General features: G+C 32.0%; 2 protein-coding genes across 2 annotated transcripts; one reads left to right on the top strand and one right to left on the bottom strand.

Moving 5' to 3' along the window:
- Positions 1-5,365: 5,365 nt before the first annotated feature.
- LOC133190805 (E3 ubiquitin-protein ligase RNF144A-like) lies at positions 5,366-11,979 on the bottom strand. Its single transcript, XM_061326494.1, has 9 exons — positions 11,807-11,979; positions 10,930-11,079; positions 10,715-10,819; positions 9,846-9,906; positions 9,462-9,580; positions 7,473-7,567; positions 6,271-6,415; positions 6,029-6,118; positions 5,366-5,757 (listed from the first exon to the last, which is right to left on the bottom strand). Exons 2-9 carry the CDS (start codon positions 11,065-11,067, stop codon positions 5,608-5,610), a joined length of 903 nt encoding a protein of 300 aa, XP_061182478.1. The 5' UTR covers positions 11,068-11,079; positions 11,807-11,979; the 3' UTR covers positions 5,366-5,607.
- A 266-nt stretch (positions 11,980-12,245) lies between these two features.
- LOC133190264 (protein DEK-like) lies at positions 12,246-23,333 on the top strand. The gene is made up of 12 exons (XM_061325776.1): positions 12,246-12,361; positions 17,429-17,588; positions 17,820-17,975; positions 18,364-18,440; positions 18,576-18,670; positions 19,370-19,518; positions 19,685-19,875; positions 20,324-20,435; positions 20,531-20,607; positions 20,757-20,840; positions 22,262-22,330; positions 23,264-23,333. Exons 1-12 carry the CDS (start codon positions 12,317-12,319, stop codon positions 23,273-23,275), a joined length of 1,227 nt encoding a protein of 408 aa, XP_061181760.1. The 5' UTR covers positions 12,246-12,316; the 3' UTR covers positions 23,276-23,333.
- The last annotated feature ends 4,538 nt before the right edge of the window (positions 23,334-27,871 follow it).

Genomic DNA, 27,871 nt, shown 5'->3' with positions numbered 1-27,871 from the left:
AGCAAGGGTGACTCTACCAAAACTGTGAAATTCATGGCCCCAGGGTCAGGGGTTCTGGTGTTTGGGCGGGGCTATATAGATCATATAGTGAAAGTGCATTATTTCTTTAAAAATCTTCTTCTCAACTCCTTGGTATTATTGAAACAAATTGAATGCATAGTTATGATAAGCAAGGATGCCTCTTTCAAAATTGTGAATTTCATGGCCCCTGGATCAGGGGTTCTGGTGTTAGGGTGGGGCACTATTTTTTATATAGTGAAAATGCATTAATGCTTTAAAAATCTTCTTCTCTGCTCCTTGGTATTATTGAAACAAATTAAGTACATTGTTATGATAAGCAAGGATGCCTCTTCCAAAATTGTGAAATTCATGGCCCCAGGGACAGGGGTTCTGGTGCTAGGGTGGGGTCATATAGATCCTATAGTGAAGGTGAATTATTTCTTTAAAACTCTTCTTCTCTGCCCCTGGGTATTATTTAAACAAACTAAGTACATTGTTATGATATGCAAGGATGCCTCTTCCAAAATTGTGAATTTCATGGCCCCAGGGTCAAGGGTTCTGGTGAAAAAAAAGGGGGGGGGGCTCTATTGATTATATAGTGAAAAAGCAAAATTTCTCTGAAAATATTCTTTTCTGCTTCTGGTTAAAAAGCAAAGAAGCTAGTGTATAGTTATGATGAGCAAGAGTGCTTCTTCCAGAGTAGTGAATTGCATGACCCCTGGGTCAGATGTGCTGGTGTAAGGGTGGGGCTCTTGATAATATAGTGAAAATGCATTAATTCTATTAAATAATCCTGTCTGCTCCTCAGTGTTAAGCAGATAAACAAAGTGATTACTTATGATGTGCAAACTTCTGGTCCCAGGGTGAGAGGCTCTGGTGTTTCTCGAGGGGGGGGGGGGGGGGCTCTATTGATAATATAGTGAATCTGTAGTAAAAATGCACTATTTCTTTAAAAATCTTCTCTGCACCTGGGCATATCAGAGGCAAAAAAGAGTAAAAGTTTTAATAAGGAAGGGTATTTTTACCAGATATTTGAACATCTGGACCATTTAGTCAAGTGTTCTGGTCCTCGCTAGGGCACTATTAATTTGTAATCTACTGAGAGGAGTTATTCTCCTTTGCCATTTACTTTTGATAATTAATCACTGTAAATAATGTACTTGAAAGGTTAATAGAATAAGAGAATTATGCAAGAATTTTTATTGTATAATACAAAAAAGTACTTTCATAGTTTTAATGATCAGGTAGACTTGTAAGTAATAGATAAATAAAAATGAGACAAAAATAACTTGTCTTATTAAATGTTCATCAAAGATCAAGAGAGGCCAATGAAAGAGATTTCAACAAGGAATTAAGATAGTACAGAAGCAGTGATAGTCTGTTAGTTTACTGTATGGTGATAGTGTTAAATGGGGAACAGATTAGAACATAATTTATGAACTGTTAATGAATGCTTAGACTAATTATTTTTTTGATCCTGACCACTCTATTTTTCTTGCTTTTGGGCAACAAAGCTTCACCTTTCAGTTCATTTTATACTCTATGGATCCTCTAAATTGTTGATTATACTCGTGACCGTTAAGGCCCTTGGGCCTCTTGTTCTTTTCCTTATGCCCATGACAAAAGATGTGACGCCGCCATTTCAAAAAATCTCCATCCAAAAATGCTTTGTGGAAACTTTGTTTGAACAGCTGTTGAAGGTGGCCCTGTGATTCTCAAGAAGAAGAAGAAAATTTAAAATGTTTCCAATAACAACAGACACCAGACAAGCTCTGATCAGAAAAGCTCCCTTATGTGCACTGAAAGTCCATCCTAAATGAAATCATAATACCAGTATGCAAATGCAATTCACAGAACTTTATTTTCAACAGCACATTAACATTTCTTTTTTTGACCAGAAATATATATCACAATAAATATATGCATTATAACTAGCACTTGCTGGTGGCAGAGTTTCATAATCATAGCACATAAACATACAGGAATGAAACAACATTTACATACAATATAGTCTGATCCGTCACTGGACATTAATGCAATATATTCAGCAATATCATATGGAACAAAAGAAAATAACATGATGATGTAGCTTATATAATAGAAAATTACACAATATATGTGATATAGAGAAAGGCAGAGCACTCAATAATTTCAATGATTGGTACATTTGAAAAACCGCATGGTCTTAAAAACATACCCCCTGGATTTTGTTGAAAGAGATGATGATATTAATTCTCATGCTATAAAGGAGATGGGCGAACATAGCGTGCAGAAAGCCTATAGCTTCAGATATATAAAAATCATGTTCAGTTTGTGAATTTAGTATTTAGAGTAAAGTTCTCATTATTGAAATTTATGAAATTATGATAAACAAAACTTTTCTGAGGAAAATTTTCTCGGCAAAATGTATTCTTTTATTAAAAAAATTAATGAGGTATTTGTGTGGTTCGAACCCTAGCAATAAAAATCCTGAGCATCATTTTCTTTCGAGACTAGCACGCTAACCACTAGACTACACAAGTCTTGATGAAGTGTGGCATTTAAATCATGTTTGTGATATGTCCCTTGACTTAATGGACTTCAAGTATTTCTCGAAAAGATGCGAATGTTATGTCATAAAAGTATATTTTTAAGGTATAGTGGGTCATTGCTCCATATTTTTGGTAACAAAAAAATGTATATTTTTATGCAAACTTTGAGGATTAACTTTCAAAAAGTGGAGCGAAGACCCACTCATATCGAAAAATAGTATTAAAGTATGAGAAAATAACTCTCTTAGCCCGCTTTTGTGTTTGTCTAATATTTCACAGGCAAATAATTTCAATCTTTGAGGGTTTTTTGCAATTTTAGAAATTTTACATTAAGTATATTTTAATGTTAGACGAAATATCAAGGAAAATTTTGATATAATTGAAATTTAATTTTTCACCTTCATGTTTGTCACACTATAGGCTTACCGCTCGTCATGTTCACCCATCTCCTTTATGAAATTTGTCAATAGTAAAATAAGGTCTTATTTGATACATGATCAAGGAGAGTTTTCTGTAACAGGAGAGGAGAAAATGAGACAGAGACCAGCATTCGAACCAGCCCCCCCCCCCCCCCCCAAATCTCCAGTCAGGTGCTCTACCAACTGAGCTATCTGACTACTGGCAATCAAACCTGTCTGACCTCCACATTTCTCCCTTCTTAAAGGTCTTTGGCCCCCAAAACCCAACCAACCCCACCTCCCTCCCCGCAGGTCCCTCACCTGCCACCCATGGCATAGCACGCCACCAAATATAACAGGAAAAGAGAAAGATGCGACGGACCAGATCAGGATTCGAAACTGGCCCGCCTGAATCTCCAGTCAGGTGCTCTACCAACTGAACTATATGGCCACTGGTGATCAAACCTGTCTGACTGCTACAGTTGTAAACCTAAACTGACTTCTAACTTTGACCTTGATCATAACTTCTTCAAGCACAAATGACAATTAAAAATACAAGAACATAAGTTAACAAACTACTTTTGCTTTGCAAAACACTATTTTCCTTAATGGACAATAGGGTAAAACCAACCATTAATCTAAAATTTGAAGTGCCATAAGTGACAAGCACTCACATTCCAAGTGGCATGCCAGAACAATATCTATGAAAAATAATATCACAGGTGTATAATACAAAAATACATGAACACTGAAACCAACATTTGGACAGATTTTAGTTAAAATTGTCATCATAAGATGTGCTTCTTGAATTAGTTTTAGTAATTCAGTATAAAAAAAAAAGACTACTTAATTACTTCTTGATTTATTTCTTACCTTACCTATAATTTATCATAGAAATTTGTTACCTGTAATTTATTATAGAAATTGAGCTGAAAATTATATACTGGTAAAACATGTTGTACAAGATAGGATTATGTAATTTAACAAAAATAGGTTTTTCCTAGAAGGCCTTAACAGATATAGTAGAGAATGTCTCTGTCCATAAATTTATTGTTGGGTTTCATCATAAACAAATATCAACAAAGCAAAGCTTTACGCACTATAAAATAAAAATATACCCAATAAATCAATATCAGAGTACAACTAGTATAAAAACAGAAATAAAGCACAACAAATACTGCAGCAATAAAGGGCAATGCTGTCTACACAAAATAAATCTCTACAAACACAACAACAAATGGAATGACACGGAAATAATCTGTTAGACAGATTGTTTGTTCAACTGACATGCATTAAAAAGTACTTATCACAGATAATATACAATAAACATTGCGCAAAACTATTACATTTTGCCAAAATGACTGGAAAAAAATCCTTCTTTACACCAATTAATGAAGCATTTTTCCTTTTGCTTTAATTTTAATATTCTTTATGGTACTGAGGAATGATTAACTTTTAACTATATCCATGTATCAAACTTTACAAGCTTTACATGATAATGTGCACTGTATGACAAACAAATCTCATTTTTTCACCATATTAAGTATATCCTAATTACATGCATACAATTTTTACACCTTTCAACAATAACAAGACAAGATATCATATTAAATAATTATACTTCAAAAAATCAACATTTAACTTTGGCATGTAAAATGATAGGAAAGTAGGGCATTTGTAAATTCTACAGTATAATTTTAGATGCAAAAAATTATGGTAAAACACACTTGCATGTACTGGTTAGAATAAAATTCTAAAGAAATTTCCGTGGTAAACTATTGTCATGTGAGAATATATAGGTCCCCATATAGTTTTTTTCCTGATTAGTCTGAAATGAACCTAAAGAATAACATATATACTTGTATGTACATGTACCTGTTATCCACCCCATATACCCTGATTTTTAAAAAAAAAATAAAACACACACACACACACTCCTCACTCAAACAAGATGATAAGATGTCCTGACAAAATGAAAAACAAAAAAAAAACACAGGTGAATATTACTTTGTTCTGTGTCATTGATAATGCAATTAGAAGAATCAAAGAAACGATTCACCTACAATTCTAATTTTCAATTTTGTAAAGTTTCTATAAGAAAGTCTGTACTTTGATGAACTTTATCCCTAGCCTTTAGAACAATAATACATAAATACCCTGGCTTTACTTACCCTGATATATACATGCTATTTCTACAGTTGTAATGGCACAAACAGTCTAAAACATGTTTGGAGACATTTTTCACCACTGAGACCTTCTGAATACAATGTACAATTCATGTAATGATGATGTATTGACATTTTTTGAGATATTTTACAGTTATGTTTGATAAGACATTTTTTTTATAACAATAACCTTTAAGGCAAATAGCTACATCAAGTCAAACATAATATCATTTTTCATATATATATATATATATATATATATATATATGACAAATTTTCTTAGCACAACTTTCCATTAAACCTTTTTCATATTTTCCCACCATTGTGACAGAGATACATGTAAAATATATTAGTATACAAAGTTTTCCCTTTGTTTGTTTGTTTGTTTGTTTTTTTTTCAATGGCTCCACTGAGTTTTTGATGTCACAAGTTTAATTCCATTACCATTTCCTTGTACATGTACCAATGTAAATGAATCATTTGTACGCTGTCCTTAATTCAAAGAAATCATCATCACGCTGTCACAACATCGATGACATCATCATCCTCTTCACAGCACTTACAGAGCTTACACTTACAGCACAGGATGCAGGGTGCTGCCAGGAGTAGGAAGGGGGAGGCAACCAGGAGCAACACACCAAAGCCAGCAAAAATTCCCACAACCTGTAAAAGAGTTAACTGCCCCTTTATAGATTTGACATGAATCAAGACTACATGTATGTTTCTAAACCCTGATATTTTATCTTCTTTTCATGATTCTTAAACTTGTAATTTCACTAAAACTTCTCAAACACTGCCAGACACCACATTTTTAAGTATCTGTAAACTCTGAGTGCTTTATTTCTAGCTCATTTTTGTACCTAGTTTATGGTGTTATGAAAGAACTAGTCAGCAGGGTTGTAGTTAACATTCTCCAAGTAGAATAATTACTCACCTGTGTTCTGTGCCAAATAACAGAGGCTCTTGAATGTCCAAGTTTATTTTTACATGGTCCCTTGTCATAATGTCTGAGAAGAAAGTCATGCTGCCAAAAACAAAAGAATATGGTCTAAATTTTAGTGTACAACAAATTAATGCACCAAATACCCACATTGTTATAAAACAGTTAAGTATTCATTATTTTTTAACAGTGCCCACTTTTGCTCTTCCTATCAATTACAGTATGAGAATACTTACGTCCAATGAGGCTAAGCAATACCAGCAAAACACATGTTTACAGCGTTTACACATCATCTGTGCACAGCCATCATTACGTTCTATTGGGACGCGGCATACTGGGCAGCGCTTTATTAATGCATCCTCTCTGCTGTGGTAGGGAATGCTACATGGAGAAAAATTAGTAACTTACAGATACCGGTACATATATTATGTATTTCACCAAACTCGATTTTCAAATTATCATTACCGGTACATGCATTTGACATTTTACCAGTATTAACATGTAACTTTTAATTTACACTTTCTTCAATAAATTTGAGTTTTTAAGTACTATAAATGTACTTTTTCAATGGGGTCATTGTTCCATAGAATCACAATTTCTGTTCAACCTGCAGGTCGAAAATTACTCAGATTTCTTGTATTGCCATTGTATGTCTTGCATGCACTTAAAGCATGTTATGACAAAGAGCAATATAAGACAAGTGTCTTAAATGGCCCCTTAAAATTAATATCTTAATTTTTCTTTATATATAGCTTTACTTTGCACAGCTATACATGTGAACTTTATTTGTAATTTTTAATTTGATAAAAATGCTGTCAATTTAGAAATATGACATCACATAGTTCACCTTTTCCCGCCATTTTAGTATATTTAATATAAAAATGCTTATTTTCATGTAGTTTTTCTTCCAGAAAATATTGAGTGCAAACTCGAAAAAACTTTATATTTTTACCAAAGATGTATCTATCCAAGACTAATTACTGACAGAAAAATTTTGCATGTTCTAAGCTGCGTTCTTTGTTTCCCATAAAAAAAAACGTCAAGAAAAAGGTGCATTTTTGTCTTATTTTGATTGGATTGTAAAAAAAGCATCATTTCTGACATCATTTACAGCATGTGAGTGCCTTTAAATGTTAAAAATATATTGGAAACATCTCTAAAATAATCTCTTCTGCAAAATAAAAAAAATTATACATATCTGAATCATATTCTGAAATGTTGATCTTGGGGGCCCAAATTTGACTCTTATCATATATAGTCCTTTCCATGGAAATTGGTGATACATAGTGTAAATTAATCCCACACCAAAAAAAGTATGTCTACATTATGTTAAGGTAAGAAAACAAGCAACTCATTTAAAACACCCATAAATGTTCTTGTGTTATTGGATGGAGTATAAAAGCAGTACTGATTAAAACAAAAGAGTAAACTGTTTTACCCTGCATCTTCACGTCTGCCACTAAACATTACATCATCACACGTCATGGCTCCATGCCACTTTGCCTTACACACTGAACAAAACTGGAGACCACACTGCAAAAAACAAAATCAATTCATAGCACTAATAAAAAAAACTATAGCAAATCTCCTCACATTCATTACATCTAAATTCTATGTATCATATAAGCATTCACAACCTCCCTATGAAGGTTTCACATCTTTAGCAACCAAATTTGCCAAATCAAGTGATTGAATACATGTATGCCTTAATACTTTTTTATTTTGTGAATCTGGACTTCTACAGCTGTGTTAAACCATTAAAACAAGATGTGTTTGTGAACACTGATACCCGGGTATGACAGCTCAGGGTTCTCAAATGTAAGTCAAACTCCAAGGTCAAGGTCAAGAGATCAAAACTTTTGGTACCCAAATAAAGTTTGCAGCAATCGTTCAGAAATGATGGTCAAGGTTAAAGTTTTTTAAAAATAGGTGAAAGACCAAGGTCAAGGTCAAAATTGTTGATACCCAAAGAAAGGACTTCTCACAAGGAATACTGTAAATCTGGAAATTTTTATGTCAATTTATTTTTGCGAATCTGGGTCCAAAAGCTGTTGATTTTTTACATATCAAAATTTTGAGAAATGACATTGGTGCTTAAATAAAAAGCGCTTAAAATTTTCATAGCAGTTTATAAGTTACGCATGTAGTACATGCAATAAAATACGCATGTACATACAATATTAAATGATGCCAACATTTAATAATCAGATTATAAATTATGCATGTACATACAATAAATCACACATGTACATACAATACTAAACAATGCCAATGTTCAATAATCAGATAAAAATATTAGAATTTAAGAGATAAAACATCTAAACTATTTAAAGTTTTCATAACATTTTAATAAATCACGCATGTACATAAAATATATAAAACAATGTCAGCTTTAACTAACCTTCAGATAAAAAACATTTGTTCTTAGATAAAACAACTGGCCTCTCTTTCTTGGAGAAATAATTTAAAAGAGACATACTGCCTGTCAAACCATCAGACGATATTGAATGTAGTGAAGACACTCTTACCCACGGATTATCATGGGTTATTACCTTGTAGTATAAACAAGTTTCTTAAAATGACCACTGCTTACAAACACCTGTTCATCTTGTTAAAAATAGCGAAATTTTTTTGTTTTCATTTTTGTTGTTGTTGTTGAATTATTTTTAAGAAATATATTTTTGCGAATGCAATGCATGCGCAAATTTGCTTAATTTTTATCTACAGCAAAAATATCCAGATTTACGGTATACATATAAAGTATGAAAGCCCTAGCTCTAACCAATTAAATGTTATGGGCAAGGTTAAAGTTTTTGCGAACAAACGGACAAACAAAAACAATACAATATGTCCTTAAACTTTATATTACAGGGGCATAAAAAATGCTTCCCCATCATCCCTACTGTCTCTCTCTCTCAAATAAGTGGATGATACATTCCCTACCATGGTATTGCATTCAAAAACCATCAACAAAAGCTCTGCCAAAAAGAGAGTTATAGATTTGCATCAGATACATATCTGTTATTACCCTGTAGCAGGTATAGAAATTTTATACCTCCATGTACAATACTGAATTTTTGGTGATATTTCAATGGAAAAAGTATCAAATTGATACAGGAATACTATTACTTTTTGCATATAAAAGAAATGAAGTTTTGAGTAAAACTTTTACCATTTACATGGATTACAAGGTTATCTGGGACTAATACTGTAAGACTAGACAATAACAGTGACTAATACTGTAAAACTAGGCAACAACAGTGACTAATACTGTAAGACTAGATGATAATAGAGGTGTAAGTGTGTGACAAAGATTGTCAAAGAAACCAAAATACTGGGTAGAGATTGCTTTAACTCTGACTCTTAGAAAAAATAACTTTTGTAACCCTTTCTGTTATAAGGTAATATTTTAATACATAGTTAATACCTCAGGACAGTCTACAGGAATAGGACTATAATGTTCTCCTGATGAAGTACTACAAACGTGACACACCGCCTCACACCCGACCTCTGGACAGAACGTACGATTAGGGTCCAACTCTATCTCTGAAAAAATCCATCATCAATAAGCACTTCAAATGATTATCATTTATTCCTTTATCAGCCTTTAAAAAGATTTTGATGCCTGGACTATTTTTGCTATATCCTGATGTCATTACCCATACAACTTATAACAATAAAAATAATGGTTTCATTTCCCGTTAACGTTATCTTACATGTATATAGAATATACATCACAAAATGAGAATCCTTTAATTTTTTTTTTACAAGTTTGAGAAATTAAACTGATTTTACTGTGTTAACTTTATACCTTTTTGGTGTCTAAGCCTATGATATCTTTCAAACAGACTAGCATCAACAAGTGATTCAATCTGAAAACAAAAAAAAAAAAAAAGAAATCCTCTTTATCTTTTTAGACGGTGGCTATTTATAGCCACAGGCTATTGCTGCTGGTCTGGGCGATGAATAAACAACAGTGTAAAATCACAGGGACCCTAGCGGTGATTTTTGCAGAGACAAAATAATGAAAGTGGGGTTGTTTCGATGTTCGAAAATAAAATGTACATGGTTCTCAAGTTATTTCAATGACATTACCTAATTCATACAGTAGACAATATGCAATAAATTCATGTGATTTTACTTCAGATTTGCAAAATAATTTTTTTTTTTGTATCTTTAATTTATATATTAAAAAGATGAAAGTGGACCATTGTTGTTTATTTGTTTATATATAGTTAATGGTCAATGGTGTAACAATAATACAGTACAGTTTTATGATATGATTCACATAATATTTTTATCACATTTTGGCTCTAATTCGAAATTTGTTTTTGTCCAATAACTCCCATAAAAGCATAAAGAAACATCTAAAACTTTATTTCTTGTTTGGTAAGAAATAACTTCTAGGCTTGGGTAAATAATACCGAGAATTTAGTAATAATATAGAATCAAATATTTCTTGAATTTGATGAAATTAATTATTATATAATTCACTATACAAATTTATTATATAATTTACTGTACGATCATATTTGATACTGAAGGGGATGAATAAATATATGTATCTGTATCATAGAAACTCATACTGTGACATAATAATTTATCAGAAAGTCATCCAAGCCCTTTTCTTTATCACATGTAGCATGCAAATGACTTGTAAGATTATAATGATTAATTCACCTCAGGAGCTTCAATCCTTCCCTGTTTTTTACACTTGGCATCTGGACACGTTATCTTTAAAATACTACCATCTGTGATTAACACATGCAGATACTGTCGCACACACTGAAAAATAAATTGATAAAGTAAGACTCACTCATATATAATAATGCTGTAGAATTTAAAATAAAACTGTCTTTTTACAATTATATCTAGAGCCTGAGAGAAGACTGTACCTTTTCACAGTAGAGACATTTACAGTCCTTCAGTTCATACATTTCCTGCAGTGGGCACTCCATCAGACAGAGGCGGCAGGTAATGAGTGGGTCTATTGCAAGATCCACCGAATTATTTCCTGCGGTGTAGGCAGCCATGTTAAACAAGGTCTATAAAGAAATTTTTGAAACCAGTTAAACACTTGAATGTTTCAAAGAACATGCATCACCTGTGATTGAAACATTAAAGGTATATCACAATGAGTACGGCTTTTGCATTTCATGAACCATTTTAAAATAGGTTAGACAAAGTATATAGACATAAGCAGTTCAATTTTCAACACTAAACTTGCATTTTGGATTATTCTTATGTTTTGATAAATTTGATAAAATATTTTTTATTACAAATTCAAAATTAGCATAGAGTTTATCTTTAAACATCCATATTTATAATAGTGTGAATTACAGATCATTTTTAAATATCATATTACATGTATGTTTGTGCTTCATTTTTTGAAACTTTTTTCTCTGCTCGAAAAGTTACTCACAACAAGTATATAGTCAGGATTAAACTTATCCCTACAGTGCAACAGCATAGCTCATTTTGCAAAACTAAAGATATAATTGAGGAAAATCAAACTGGAATCTGTACATCAAATGTTGTGTTCTTGATCCCAGGATTCTATAAAATACTTTCCACAATACCCTGCGGTCACTGATTGTCGCAGACAAAACAAATAGGACACCAAGATTTTGTTCTTACAGACAATTGGTTATATATAGATATGTATATATATATATATATATATATATATATATATATATATATATATATATATATATATATATACATATATATATATATGAAAAAAACTGTCAGATATCCCTGTGTTGTTACCTTATTTGATTCCGAACAGTCTGACCACAGTAATCTTACAGTCAGTTCATCAAACAGATGACTTTGTTTAAAACAATTAAGCTGTCCTACATCGTCATCAGTTTGTAAGGTACTGCAGTACTGGCATTAAGATGATGAATATTTAACTGCAACAATTTCTTTTCCAAAAGCTGAAAATGCAAAATGAGCAACACCAGTTGTCAAAAATGATCTGCGTCGTTCAAACGCTTTATTTAATAAATCGTTAGACTACGAATTTTGTCTCTTTGGAATATTATTTTATATTAAATTATACATCTTTTTTGCACCAAATTTTTCATCAACAATCTTTAATGAGGAAAGCAAAAGCGATGTTATTACTTTAGCCATAATTTACCTTTGGAAAGACATTAGACAGGTCGTGCCGAGAATACTCCTTTTGATGAAGACGATTTGTTAACTCAATTTTGATTGGACACCAATGATAAGCGCCATTTTGCCGCCATTGTGAAAATTTAAACCACAAGCATCATGTCAGATACAGAAAACGACAAAGAAACAAGTGTGGAAAACATGGTAAATTTATCCTTTCAAGTATAGGAAACCTGACCTTTGCTAAGTTGTATGCAATTTAAATTTAGCCCTGTTATCCACTGAATTTCTAGATACGGTTTTTTGTGTGCTTGTTTACATTTTTTCCCTCGTGATTTTTGCTGTTTATGCACTTGCTGGAATTATTCTTTATTTTAAAAAAAAGTGAGATATGATTATGTTAACTTTGTTGCACATATAGAAGTGCAAACACTTTGGAACGCTGCAATGTACTCTCTTTCACATTCTGCAAGTTTGGCCAGACCTTGTTTTGCCCCCCCCCCCCCTAGTCATAGCGGAGTGCATCACATACAAAAGGTTATATATATTATATTTAGAGGTTAGAAGTCAGGTACACCATTTTTAGACTGTTTCATTGTATAATTTACATGTAATTATGATTATTTACACCCAGACAATAGTTGTTTTCTTTGTTGTACCTTTTGTTTGTATTTTTGTTTGAACCTTTAATTTCATTTTTCCTTATGTTTTACTTGCAAATAGATCTAACCAAAAACCTAAATGGGATGTTGTTATATTCCACATTCTTAGAGTTATAGATAAACCATCCTTCAATGTGTATTTTGGAGAATGTTGATCAACAAGATTTTAACCCAGATGAAGTCGTTTTGATTTTTCTGATACAGTCGTTTTACTGGTAACGAATATTTGCCAATATCGAATAATTTTTTATTTAATTAATCTTGAAAAACATAATGACGGCTTTAAAAATTTCTTACCAGGTAAATGCAATAAAAGGATGAATATTCTACCCCTGAGTTATGTCTTTGTAACTTTTGCATGATTATTTTCCACAGTATTTACAATTTGAAACAATGACCCAGATTTCAACATGCGCAAGTGCAAGTCATAGAAAATGAAAGTGTGTGAACAAATGCGTCTTAAGGCTTAAGTTTTTTTTCTTTTGGTTTACGATTCCGCCGACCCTAATTTTCACCAATTATGAAAATAAAAATAATGTCTTTTTCCGACATATTTTTCGGGATTTTTCTCAGCTGAACTGGTGGGTTTTAAATTTTAGAATGCATCTTAGTCGAATAAGCGCTTATCAACATATGAGACCTTTACAAACATTTAGGTGACCGTAAATAAACACATGTGCAGACAAAAATGGCGGTTCTATCATGTAACAAGGTAATTCCTCACTGAAAGCAATGACACACACTTAAAGAACTTTTTCTGCATGGAAAAGTGAATAAAATCTTGGATGCAGGATCCCTTTTTCCATTTGCAATGTCTCAATTGGCTAAATTCATACCGTAATATTGGAGAGTGTATGCCCAACCCTGATCGACCTAGCAGACACGGATACACCTATAGATAACAGGGATTTATCAGTGCCTTCTCAGGGGTCGAAATTTGGCCCCATTCCCAATTGAAAATGACTGTTTAACACTGTACACTTGTCGAGACGAGATGTAAAAATGTGATTCCTTTCATCGCGAAAAGTGGCGAAAAATATTTTCGCTCCAGTGGGAGCTCTGAAAATGAGTTCAGTTTTTCCCAATTTGGCAGTATGTTTTGCTAATTGGTGTACAATGCTTTTATTTTTAATTATCTTGAAAAAACACTAAGTAATTAAAATTGTCAGACTGTCTGTAATTTTCATCTATTTAACTCATTTAGCAAAGCTACAGTCATAACACATGTTTAAAAACACTGTAAAAACATCACCAACTTTTAATCCGAATTTCCTCCGTTTTTCTAAAAATGATGATATTGTGTAATTATTTAGATTTCAGCGTTCGAAATTCACTATATACAACTCGCAAAATGCAAGTTAAGATTCCCAAATTGCGAATTTAAAATTTGGTTACTCGCAAAAACTTGCGAGTTGATTTATAAAGGCTTTTATATGAAAATTGCGAGAAGTCTTGTGAAATTGCGAGTTCACTTTTTTGGTACTCACAATTATTTGCGAGTTGTAATTTTAGGGAGTTTCTACCCCTGGATTTATTAAGTTATTTCCACCTACTCAATTGATCTGCGAGTGAATGGTAAGGACTTTAGGCATTATTTCAGATAGAAAAATATATTTTCAATGCATTAATACATATTAAAAGAGAACTTTTAGAAAATGTGTACTTAGTATAATTTTTTGCAGGAGGTTTATAATCTCCAGAAACAGATACTATATGACCAAAATTGAAATCTCATACACACATGTACAACCCTAAGTTGTATAAATCCTTTACACTCATTGAAGTCCAATTTACTTTTATTAGTCTATTATTCATAATTGATCTTGTATGATGAAGATGGATCATATTTAATTGTCGTTTGGTTGCCCAAATTAGAGTTCATGCTGAAATGTTAAATGAATTACCCCTGAATACAGGATTTAAGTAACATTTTAAAATTTTTTCCAATTTCATCAAATAGCCATTTATTCCCAATTCCCCAAAAATGGTGTTTACCAAAACAGGCTGATAAATCCATGGATTAGGCCAATTTAGTGTTGAGAGATACATCTTAGTTGAAGTAACACTGACCAGTATTTCACTGGATAAATTCAAATGTGTATAAAACAGTTGTTAATTTATAGAAGTAAATTCAATATACAAATCTTTGCAAATTTCATACTCAATTGAGATCAAAGCCCTTTGAATTACTAAGTAAATAATGAGCATTGCCTACTGTGCAGATACATGTATAACAAAAATTTAAAGAAGGACTTCATTGAGAAATATTAGGCTTTTGTGCCGCAGGTTGAACATTAAATTCGATAGCTGCATGATCAAATTATTATAACCTTTATTTAAACGTCAGTTATTTTTTATATTGTTAAACAATTAAATTGTATTTTTCTTCAATCTAAATTTAATTTAAATTTGGATCCTTATTTTTAGTTTGTGTTGATACCAAGGTTTATAACACATCACATATCACTGAAGAGCACAAAAAGAAGTTGAACCAAGCACTGATTGACAAGCAAAGATCAGAACTATATGTAAATGAAAATGACATTCAGTCTAAAGTTAGAAATGAATCAAAATTAAAAAGAGTTATGTGATCTAGACAATAAAACTTAAAAGTACTATTAACCTGTATTATTTTTATTAAAATAAACATTGCTGGTATTTTAAAATGAAACTGTTGAATCCTAAATTATTTTTATTTTTATTTTTCGACCACCCAATGCAATTTTTTGAGACAGAAAATCGTAAACCAAAAAAAATAAAAACTTTGGCCTAATCAAACTTTTCAGTGTGTTGTTGATCGAGATGGAGAATGTTATCAATATTTAGGATAATTGTAACAAGTTAGAATATTAAAATAAACAATAATTGACTTTTAAATGAAAATATAACATCCAAACTAACCACGTATTGTTTTCCTAGTTTCGAATCATGAATTTTCTACGTTCAAAAAATGTCATTTTACAGGAGGCAAAAACATGAAAAGCCGATAGTAGTGAAAATACTACCAAAACAAATTACAAGCAAAGATATTCCATGAAAATTATGTCTCAGTCTCTCAGAGATGGTTGATTTAATTTTAATAAAGCATATCACGAAAAGTTTATCATAAAATGCAAAAATATTCAAACTGTTTAGTTTTAGGGAGAAAAATCATGTAAATCAACAAGTAATGTTCATATACTTTATGTACAATTTTCTTGAAGGCATATTTCAACAATAATTTCGATCTGCCAATTTTATTTATTGGGTCGGCAATAGTAGAGGGCACTCGATTCGAGATTCGATACTGAAAAATCAATTCGAAACTAGGAAAAGAGGGGGGTGTTGTAATTGACATGTCTGTGCCTGTACAATTTATATTTTTGGAATTTTGGTACCACTTATTTGAAAAGCATAGAAATACAAATTAAACAACAACCAAGAACATTTGGAACTTTGACCATGTAGGTTGCGTGCAAGGCATAACAACCGATTCGTTACCGGTAAAATGACTGTAAAGTAAAAAATTAGTTTTCTATGGGTTTTTTATCGAGAGAAAAATTATGCATCTTTCATTTATAAGTGTGTGTCCACTTTGGCATGCTTTCATTGGTAGCTGCTTAAATAGAATGTTCCATCATTTAAATGATATTGTCCTATGGACCTGGTTTAATGATAGAATGTGTTCTGTGTATTGGTTATGTAGCAAAGAAAATAATCTAACAATCCAGAGAGTTCCGAATGTCAATAAGGCGGGTAAATTCAAAGCGTGAAAAACGTTGAGAAAAAGATTGATTTTTCGTCTCTACTTGGAATACTTTTTAGGTGAAAAGTCATACACAACCTCAAAAAAGGTTTGTTATAATTAATTTGGTAGTTATTTTCAGTGCAAATTCTTTTGTATTATTCAAAATCGTTTCAGAGTGATTCTGCAATTTTTTGCTACATTGCGAGTATATATGGGAGGCAATCTAACTGTGGTGAGGGCTGGTACTGAGACACAGTTAGATTATTCTATGTAGTTGCTGCTTCCCAGTAATAATGCTACCTGCTGCTGCACATCCAATTTTCAACTTATTCACACTTACCTGAATCTTGATCATGATATCATGATAAACTGAAAAATAAACAGATGCCTCTGCGTCTGTTGTTCTCTAAGCAACAAGGTATTGACACTGCTAGGGACCTAGGGTAAAATCATCCAGCTGCATTTGATTGTTGTTTGGGTGCAAATTCTCAGTACAAAATTCTCTGAAGCAACAAAATCTTGGTGGCCTACATGTTATTTTTTTTTCCTATCATTATCCATGTTTGCAAGGATTTGATTGCAAATTTGTAGAATTTTGAAAACTGAAACACTAAAATTGACTGAGTAATTTGCAGATTTCAGTTCAGATTTCCTTTGTTCTTACAAATTAACCATTAGAGCTTGCCGAGTTTACTTTAAAGGAAAAATTATATAGTTGTCTTAATTTGTTGTTCTTGACTGCAAATTTCATGTTTACATTCAGTTTTGTTTAATGTTGATTAGAGTTAACTGCCCTTGTTTATTTTGCTACACATAGGATACAGTTTGTTTGTTTGTTTGTTTTCTTGTCCTATAATAATATTAGAAATCTTAACTATCTAGGAAGAAGATGAAGAACCTGTTCAAGATACACCAAAGACAGAGGAGTCATCTGAGGAAGAAAAAAGTCCAGTGAAATCATCTCCGAAAAAGACAATAAATGAAAACAAGAAAGAAGAAGAAAGTGATGAAGAAGAGGAGGAAGAAGAAGAAGAATTGCAGCGTAAGACTTTTTCTGATTTGCATTCTGTTGATTTTCAAAATCTAAACCTAATGTATGACAATGATGTACCTGTACATGACAAAAGAGATATCAGTTTACAAGGAAAAAAATATTAATCTTTAATTTCATAAGTTTGTAATCAATATCAATCATTGATTAATCATGTAATGTGTTAAATGTATTATTAAGCATGTGCATATTTCAATGAGAAATACATTTTGTTTTCTACAGCTGGTCTCTTAGAGCGCCCTGTAATCATTGAATCTGGTAAAAGAAGGGAGAAAAAGAAAGTTGAACGTCTGAGTATGCAAGAACCCGCTCCAAAGGAAACAAAGAAATTTGAGGTGGGAGATGGCTCTGGAGATAAGCTAGGAGATTGTGCACGAAGTAAGTTCCGTCAATTATAACTGTCAAATTTTCAAATAACTACAAAAATGTCTCATCTGAAATTGTTATTATCTGCCACAAATCAGAAAAGCTTCAAAGCAATTCTGTTTGAATTAAAAATCTCAGTATTTGAATAATTTTGAAACATGCATGAAAAAAAATAAATATTAATGATATTGACTGCCCTGGACATATTTCTTTGAGAAGGAAAATTAGAGTGAATCTCAAGTATTCTCAGATCTTGTTATTTAGACCTACCTACTCTTCAAATTTACTTTGTTAAAAAATCACTAATAATCTTTTTTTTAATCATATTATTAATTTAATGTGTACTGTTTATGAGTAATAGAAACTTAGAATATGAAGTTAATTTAAAATTCTATTACAGTTGAGTTTCACATCTCAAAAGCAAAGGTGGACGATTTAAAAGCTTTGCACAGGCTTTGTTTCAACAGAACTGGAAAGGTATGTTGGTTTAATTATTTATTTATTTTGTATTATATTCTGTAAAATTTAATTCAAGAAGATAGGATGTACACTTTGCAAACTACTGAGCAAGTATTGATTTCAGTCTGTATGCTATTACAACTTTATTTGCAGGCAACTCTTATTAGGAAGAATTTACGTCTATTTAATGGATTTGCCTTTAATAAGAATGACGATGAATACAAGAAGAAATTAGCAAATCTTAAAAAGTAAGTTATTATAATACCTTATTCTATTGTTCACTCTCAAATATCATGATATGAATTACATACAATTTTAAAGTATTTAGAAAAATTCTTCTTTATATTCTCATTGATGTAACGTGTTCAATCAAGAGAGAATTGAGAAAATCAAAGCAAAAATGAACTTTAAAAAATCCCTCTTTGAAATTTGGATACAAAATAATAAAAAAAAAATGTTTATCGTGCATCAAAAAGCATTCTTTTAAACATACATGTATGTAGTCATGCATATGCTTCAGGAATGTTTATAACCCCAGAGCTTGACTCAAAGGTTGGTCACGATTAGAGGATATGTTTGAACATATACATGTGCTAAGTAATCATAAATTTGGAGAACTTCAAGATTCTACTAAATGACAAATTTCTGATATTAAATGAATTAGGCAGTTTTTTTTTTTTTTTTTCAACATCTGTGCTATGAGGTGTAGGGTTGTGACGGTATTATTCCCATTAGGACAGTTCTAGTTGGACAATCTAAGAGGGAGATCTTATGCAATAAATTTGTAAAAATGAAATATGAGAAGCATATTACCTATAAAGATCTAGGTTTGGATGAAATACTGCTGAAAACTGGAGCATGCAACTTAAGTTCTTTTGTATAACTTACCTAATGATGTTATTTTTTATTCACTTGAATTTTTTTTATTCTTTGTTTTCTATTTATAGACAAACTGTGGCAGTTCTAAAGAAAATATGTGAAATTTTAGACTTGGAAAGGAAAGGAGTGCGTGATGAAATAGCTGAAAGAATAATAGATTTCTGTTTGTGTCCAAAAGACTCTGGAAAAGGCATCCCTGCCTCAAAAAAACGAAAAAGTAAGATGTGATTTATCTTCATGCTAAGATCCCCCACCTCCCATCCCCCAATTATCCAAAAGGGGGAGAGAATAACATGCAGAATAAAAAATAATACAGTGAAATGCCGATGAAGGTGAATTTACATGTAATCACATAAAGTAAAGGTAATTTTGATCATATTTAGGGAAGTCAAAATCAGGTGGAAAAGCAGAGGGTAAAAAGAAGGCTGTCAAAAAGGAAAAGAAAACTAAAGCTGCAGCCAAAAAGAAGAAATCCTCCTCAGATGCTGAGGACTCAGAAAGTGAAGAGGAGTCAGAAAATGAGAGCAAAGAGGAGTCGGAATCATCATCGTCAGAGGAGGAGGAGGAGGAAGAGGTATTATAAAGTGACAATGGAAATATTCAACATGTATCTTAGTGCAAGCAAAATATTGTTAGCATGTTTTGCATTATGTACTGTTTATTTCCATTTTTGTTATAAACATTAGGGAAAAAAACTTATTAGTATTTTTTTTTTTAATTCCTAAAACTGTAGACCAAGTATTATACATGTGCAATAAATCTCCATGTGTTTCCTGAACAACCTATGCTCGAGGATATTTATCACCGCGAACCAGTTGTTCAATAAGTAAAATGATTTCATGCTCACAAAATTCATTTTCAGGGATTAGTTCAAATGAGCAATTTAAAAATAAAAAAAATGATGCATTTAATACTTAGGTTACAGTACATTGAGTTATTGGAATATCATCTGGAATAAGAAGAAAGAGAAGTTGCAGCAATTTTGACTTTTACACATTTATTGCTATGGAAAATTATTTCAGACTCCACCTGCCAAGAAAAAAAAGACTGAAACTCCCAAAAAACCAGCTGTCAAGAAGCCTGCACCCAAGAAAGAAGCAAAGAAAGAGAGGAAAGTTTCCCCCAAGAAGGCCGGTATGTCAGATTATTTACAGATAATTAGCAGTGATTAGTTTTTCCGACCATGAACCATAACCAAATTAGTATTGATTTCATTTGACTTCACACAGAATCATCAGATGAGGAAAGTGACGAAGATTCAGATGAAGAACCACTTGTCAAGAAAAAAGAACCCCAGCCTCCATCAGTATGTCTACAGTATTTATGTTTTTAGTCCCACAGCTTTTACATCTTCTTAGGAAACATTTACAGTACTTACTAGTGAAATTAATTTATGCTTCACTTATCAGATTGATGGAGATTGTACTCTGTTGATATTCAATACAATTATTTTAGGACAAAGAATTGAAGGGATTGATTAAAAAGATTCTGGACAAAGCAAACTTAGAGGAAGTGACCATGAAGACAGTGGTCAAACAAGTAAGGGAACTGAACTTATATACACTGATACAACACTGATACATATGTAAAATGTTCATCAAAAATATGAAAAACTGCACACACACAAAGAATAAATGTTTGGAGCACACTGCAAATGCAAGTGGTAAATGATATTTAAACTGAACGGAAGTATTCCTAATCATTTGAAATAGGACTTTGATGGACTGTAAATTTGAATTTGACATCTCAGAGACTATGACTTGTAGATCTAAGTTAGTGTCCACAAAAATATATTTCTTGAGACTGTTTGACTTTTAATCTTATACTAAATTTTCAAGGAGAAAATTGAATGGATAGCAAAAATATGTTGGTAGTAGTCTATTAGATTTTGAAAGGCCTGACAGTGTTTTGTAAGCATTCTGTAGTAGACAACCAATGCTAAATGAAGTTGATGCTTCATGTAGTTCTATCATTTTCATATATCTTGCCACACAATGTACTGTACTCATTTGCTTGTACATGTATCTGTTGGTTTCTGTAATCTTCACATAAAAAGGTTGATATCACCTTATATGTACAGTGATTCATTTTGAAAATGGTTATCATGGGTCCAAAGGACCCTACTTAATGACAACAATGAGTCCCGTGCCAAAATCAATGCGTCCAAATCCAAGGATACCGTATATTAGATGTTACAGAGGAAATTCTGGTGAAATAAAAAAGGGTACATGTATTGCACGAAAGTGCAAATGTTTTATTGTAGTTGTGAGTGACTTATACTCTTACTATCAATTGTCTAAGTAAGAGTACATGATTTTGTGTCATAAAAATAATATATTGCCCACTGTGCACTTTGGTTCTATTTTTAGATCGTACGTACGATCTCACACATAGTATCAGTCATAAAATGCACAGAAGCAGAATGAATTAAAAAAAAGTTTAAGAAGTAATGACAAATAGTCAGAAATAAAAATGATTAAATTTTATACTTCTTAGCTTGTAAGGAAAAAACGAAAAAAAAAAAACGAAAAAAAAACAAAACAAAAAAAACAATGATACAGGTTAACTACAGCTTAAATACAAAGGTATAGTATTCACTTCAGAAACGTTCCATGGAATAGACATAATCTGTGATAATCGATCTATGCTATCTAACTTTCAAATATGCTTTTAAATGCAGTTGTGAAATCTGACCTGTTGTTGGCAACCTTATACCTTGTAAAATCATTCATGCATATCGCTTAGCACGTGGATATGATGCAATCGGTCAAGTTTTGAATCTGACTATACCGAATTAATTTAAAATAGTACATGTCCTTCTATAAATTTATTGCGTCCATTGGGATGCAGATTTATTGAAATAATGCGTCCTAAGCAAAATTTGTGCATAATTTACGCAGGACGCACACCATAATGAATCACTGTATGTACAGTATATTAATAGTCCAATTCTTTTTTAGGTATATGCTAGGTACCCTACATTTGATTTGTCAGATCGTAAAGATTTCATCAAAGAAACAGTTCGAGAGGTTTGTTACTTATTGTTTTTTTTTTTTCAACAAGCTCTTAAAACTTCCTTTGCTATTCTGTATTAGAATGAGCTTGAACGGTGTGCATCAAAATGAATTTTTAGGACTAGACCAGTCAGCCAAGCATTTGCAAAATTTTACTAGCCCAAATCACTTTAAACTAGCTCGGTAAGCCATGTTAAAAGTATGAAAAGTAAAATGATAGTTTTGTTTCATTTCTTTGGATTTATTAAAAAAATGGTTCATTATTTAATTTCAAAAAATTAGATTTCTTTGAACCCTCAATTCTGTCATTTTATTGTCGGTTACTTGCAATTGATCCTTTAAATAAACTGTTTTTCAATTCACCATTAACATTTCATTACAATGTATTCATAATGACTGAGTTATGGCTCACTGGCGTCACTGCCCATCAATCTTTCCATTTGTTTGAAACTGGTGTGTTATAATTCAAAGCATTTCTTAAAGTCAGTGACAGTCTGGTCTCAACTTTTTTCTTCATGAAAAATTATAAATAGTCAAACCAAGCATGGATAGAAAGACAGAATCATTGAGAAAGTGGAAAATTTCAATGAAGAATATAAATCTTTTCAGTCAAAAATTGTTCAAAATACTGAGATGGAAATGAAAATACAGCTGAAAATTCTATTAGTCTGATCAGGCTAGTACCGACCTGCATTCTACTTCCCGACAGAATTTTTTCTAGTGTTTGGGACTCAGGCCAGTGTTTTTGGGCACACTGCCTAAAAGATGTGAACTTCACCATACAAGCAATTATAAACTAAACTTGAAACGATAAAAGCCATTTGGAGAATTTTACATTTAATCAGTTATAGTGTAATTCTTTAGAAGTTCTGTTATACATTATAGCTTTTAAAAAAAAATATACCTCTGTGTGCATAAAAATGTACCTGTCCTGTTTGATCTTTGTAGATGATTTCGTGACCGTCTTTCTGATCTGCAATTTCAACACAAACAATGGCAGCAGGATGCGTGGAGTATGATTAAGGGGAGCTAACAACTTGCTGTATATGGCTTTCCGTGGTCTCCGTGCATCTGTGATTTCTGGATACAATCCATAATTCTTTCTCTCATTAGCCTCAGCAGTATGCTGATCAAATTTGTCAATAGATCATCACAAATCTGTATTCTGTTAGTTTCAGGATACTTTTTCTTTCAATCATTAAGAGTATTGAGAATGATTGATTTACATGTAGATGGATCTAACGAGTAAATTAACAGAAAAATTTTTAATGTTGAAATCATTATCAAGTATGCTTGTGTGTGTATCTTTAGAGGTTTAAAAATCTCATGTAAGAAAATTAGTTACATTTCTTCTTTCTTGATACTTTGGTGAATGATATATGCATAAGGAAATTAATATATGATACTAAATTAATTTTTTATCCAGTATGTGGTACTATATAAAATGGATACCTTGTTTTATTTATAGAATTTATTTTAGGCACTGGAAGGTTATATTTCTCTTGGTAAATGCTTTCTTTTTTGCTTTGGTAATGATTACCATAAATTACATCAAGAAATATTTTTTTTTAAATTGTAAATTTCGTGGGCTGGAAGTGTCTTGATTAATATTTCCAAAAACATCTAAATAAGTGAATATTTATCCTCTTTTTTTTTTAAACTTGTAGCATTAAATTAATTTTTTAGTCCTCTTTTTTACATGATGGATGGTGTCTTTTTATGTGCAGCACAAATCACTGCATTACACATGATAGGAACTTTTATGCAGGGGATTTGTGTTTGTGTTGTACTTTTCTTATATAAACTAAACATCCTTTCATCGTTGTACATGTTATCATATCATGAATAAAATTAAATTTGTAAAATAAAATGTTAATGAGGTATTTATTGGTTTAATTTACTCTTAATTATTGGATAATTCTGGTAGTTAAAAAGAAGTAACATACATGGTATCAGAAGAGCAGAGAAGAATTATAATTATCAGCTGCATGACACAACATGACTTAATTATGCTGTCAGGCCATCAAGTGCCCATATATTGCCTATAGATATGTCCTATAAAATCCCTGTCTTTTTAGGTCACCTGAGTCACTCAGGGTACCTATTGCTATCTGGCCCCATGATCATAAACTGAGAACAGGTTTAAGTCAAAATTTTGATGTTTAATATCTTGAGTTTCATTTAATGATTTTGCTTAAAAATTTGCAGTTTTGAATAAAATTAAGTCTGTTCTCAGTCTATGGTCTTGGGGCCTGTTGTTTTCCGTCGCAGTGTCCGTCATGCATTAACATTTGAACATTTTCAGCTTCTTCTCTCAAACTGCTGAACCAATTTCACCCATTTTTGGCACATAACACCTATGAGTGAAGGGAAATAGAAATGATGAATTTCATGGTCCCAGCCCCCCTTGGGTCTTAGGGGTGGGGCTAAAACCATCAAAATTAGTGATGATCTTTAAAAATCTTCCTCTTTACACTGAACAGTCTCACTATTGGCATAATTGTAATAAGCATTAAGCCCTCTAATGAAATCGTGAAATTTTTGGCCCCATGGTCAGGGTTTTTGGAGATTGGGTGGGGCTCCAATGATCATATAGTGAAAATGCATAAATTCTTTAAAAAATCTTCTTCTCTCCCCCTGTCTATGAAATAAACCAAGTATATAGTTATGATGAACAAGGGTGCCTCTTCCAAAATTGTGAAAATCATGGCTCCTGGGTCAGGGGTTCTGGTGTTAGGATGGGGCTCTATTGATTATATAGTGAAAATGCATTATCTTTGAAAATGTTCTTGTCAGCTCCTGGATATTCAGCAGATAAATTAAGTGCATGGTTATGATATCAAGAGTTCCTCTTCTAAAATTGTGAAATTTGTGGCCCCAGAGTCAGGGGTTTCGGTGGTAGAGTGGGGCTATATAGATCGTAAAGTGCATTATTTCTTAGAAAATCTTCTCTGCTACTGGGTATTACTTAACAAACTAAGTGCATGGTTATGATGAGCAAGGGGATCTCTTCCAAAATTGTAAATTTTATGGCCCCTGTGTCAGGGTTCTGGTGTTAGGATGGAGCTCTGTTGATTATATTATGAAAATACATTAATTCTTTGAAAATCTTCCTCTCTGCTCTTGGGTATTATGTAAACAAACTAAGTGCATGGTTATGATATGCAAAATTGTGAAATTCATGGCAAAGGGTCGGTTTTCTGGTGAAGGGGGGAGGGGGAGGAGGGGGCTTTAATCATTATATAGTGAAAATGAATAATGCCTTTGAAAATATTCTTTTCTGCTCCTGGTTATAAAGCAAAGAAACTAAGTGTAAAGTTATGATAAGCAAGGGTGCTTCTTCCAGTTTCCTGGGTCAGATGTTCTGGTGGAAGGATGGGGCTCTATTGATGATATAGTAAAAATGCACTAATTCTATTAAATAATCTAGTTTGCTTCTGGGTATTGAGTAGAGAAACAAAGTGCATAGTTATGATGAGCAAGGGTGCTTCTCCCAAAATTTTTAAAACTTTGGTCACAGGGTCAGGGGTTTGAGGGATGGGGGTCTACTGATAATATAGTGAAAATGTGTTAATTCAAAATCTTCCATTAAGTGCATAGTTATGATAAACAAGAGTACCTCTTCTAATTTTGTGAATTTCATGGTTTTTGGAGTTGTGTGGGACTGTGTTGAATCTTTGGTGAAAATGCATTATTTCTTTGAAATTTTCTCTGTTAGTGGGCTTCTCGAAATCAGAGTAAAAGTTTTAATAAGCAAGGATATTTTTACAGATTTGATATTCTATAGACCATTTGGTCAAGTGTTCTGGTGCTGGTCAGGACTCTATTAATTTGTATTCTACTGATAGAAGTTATTCCACTTTGCCATTCACCTTTGATAATTAATCACTATAAATAATGTATTTGAAAGGTTAATAGAAAAAGAAAATGATCAGATAGACTTATGAATAATAGATTATTAAAAATGAGACAAAAATAACTCATCTTATTAAATGTTCTTCAAAGACCTTGTTCTTCAAAAGATACTTGTTTTATTTAAAAACCTGACTGCAGATTCTAACTCGTGTTCAAATCAAATCAACCCAAAGAAAAAATGCAATAATTTGAACATCTCCTCTGCTCCTGTGTATTACGCAGACAAACTAAGTGAATAGTTATGATGAGAAAGGGTGCCTCTTTCAAAATTGTGAAATTCATGGAACCCGGTTAAGAGTCAAGGGTTTTGGATTTCAGATGGTATGACACACAAAACATTTAATTAACGGATGATTAGACTATCCCTTTTGAAATACTTGTATGACTTCATAAAAGACCAATTTAAGCTCTGAATTATTTTACATGGATTTTTTTGTGTGACTTTTTTGTGATTTTTCAGAGAAAAAAAGAAAAAAATTCTGGTTGCTTATAAGACACTGAAGACCTGAAAGTTTGCTTTTTGTTAACGTTTAACATTAAAATATAATAAAACACATCAAGGAGAGTCATTTTTCTATTATTTTTTTTTTCAATTTCAGTTTCTTCTTTTCTTCATTGCTTCATGTTTAAAACGGTTTTTGAAGATTTCATCCAAAGATTTAATAAAATATATACAGAGTACATGTGTATATTGATAATTTATGCTTTTGTTTAATTCATGAATATCTTTTTTAATTCAAAAATCAACAAAACAAAAGTTTCAATCTGACTCTCTCTGACATGTTATATTAGATTTTTATGCTTTGCATTAATTAATGGCCAAAAAAAAATCTCCGACGTCTTATTTGCAACCAAAGCAATTTTTATATTTTTCCTGAAAAATATTTTTAAAAATCTTAGGTCTATAAAATATTTCATCTTTCAATGATGAAATCATATGTCATAAGAGATACTTTAAACATCATACTACGTTAAAGCAGAGCTTATAATGATCATATCTGAATTCTCTTGAGTATTTAGTAGATAAACATTTAATTGTTATGATGAGAAAGAATGCTTCTTCCAAACTGGGGACATTCATGGCCCTTGAGACAGGGGTTCTGGGGTTAGGGTGGCATCTATTATTAAATATTTAGAAATATTTACTCTGCTTTAAGTGAAGTTATTCCCCTTTGTAATTCACTAATGATAATTAATCAATGTAATTGATAGGTAAATTGAATAAAGGGATTATACGAGAATTTGTAATATATAATATAAAAGGTATACTTTTTAATTTTATAGTTTTTAATAGTCATGTTGACTTGTGAATAATAGATGAATGAAAATGGGACAAAAATAACATTTTTCATGGGAGAAAAGAAGGAAAAATTTTAAGAAGAAACAGCAGGGTCAAGGTTATTCAGGTGAGCGTTGTGGCCCATAGAGCTCTAATCATTTCATGCATACGACATACAGCATGATGCCAAGGCAATGCTGAAGATTTGTGGAAGATATTTTAAGAGCTTAACCGAAGTTCCCCAGAAGTAATGTAGATGGTTTGTTATTGGTAAGCGATCACACAAATAGACACATGTATGCCTGTGTTATGGTATTTAAATAGGAAAAGAGGAAATAGAGAGAACTATCCCTATAATATTC

Source organism: Saccostrea echinata, unplaced genomic scaffold (genome assembly GCF_033153115.1).
Source record: "Saccostrea echinata isolate AGI-Se365-2 ecotype Australia unplaced genomic scaffold, CSIRO_AGI_Sech_v1 ptg000022l, whole genome shotgun sequence".
Classification (NCBI taxonomy): Eukaryota; Metazoa; Mollusca; class Bivalvia; order Ostreida; family Ostreidae; genus Saccostrea; species Saccostrea echinata.
This window is presented reverse-complemented; position numbering and strand designations above follow the sequence as displayed.

Bases quoted from the DNA above. Each gene is read 5' to 3' on its own strand.
- LOC133190805 (XM_061326494.1), bottom strand. From the start codon at position 11,067: ATGGCTGCCTACACCGCAGGAAATAATTCGGTGGATCTTGCAATAGAC. The intron at 9,907-10,714 runs GTGAATTAATCA...TTTTGTTTTCAG, and splicing joins GAAGGATTGAAGCTCCTGAG to ATTGAATCACTTGTTGATGC. The intron at 5,758-6,028 runs GTGAGTAATTAT...ACTCTTTTACAG, and splicing joins TTATTTGGCACAGAACACAG to GTTGTGGGAATTTTTGCTGG.
- LOC133190264 (XM_061325776.1), top strand. From the start codon at position 12,317: ATGTCAGATACAGAAAACGACAAAGAAACAAGTGTGGAAAACATG. The intron at 17,976-18,363 runs GTAAGTTCCGTC...ATTCTATTACAG, and splicing joins GCTAGGAGATTGTGCACGAA to TTGAGTTTCACATCTCAAAA. The intron at 20,436-20,530 runs GTATGTCAGATT...GACTTCACACAG, and splicing joins AGTTTCCCCCAAGAAGGCCG to AATCATCAGATGAGGAAAGT.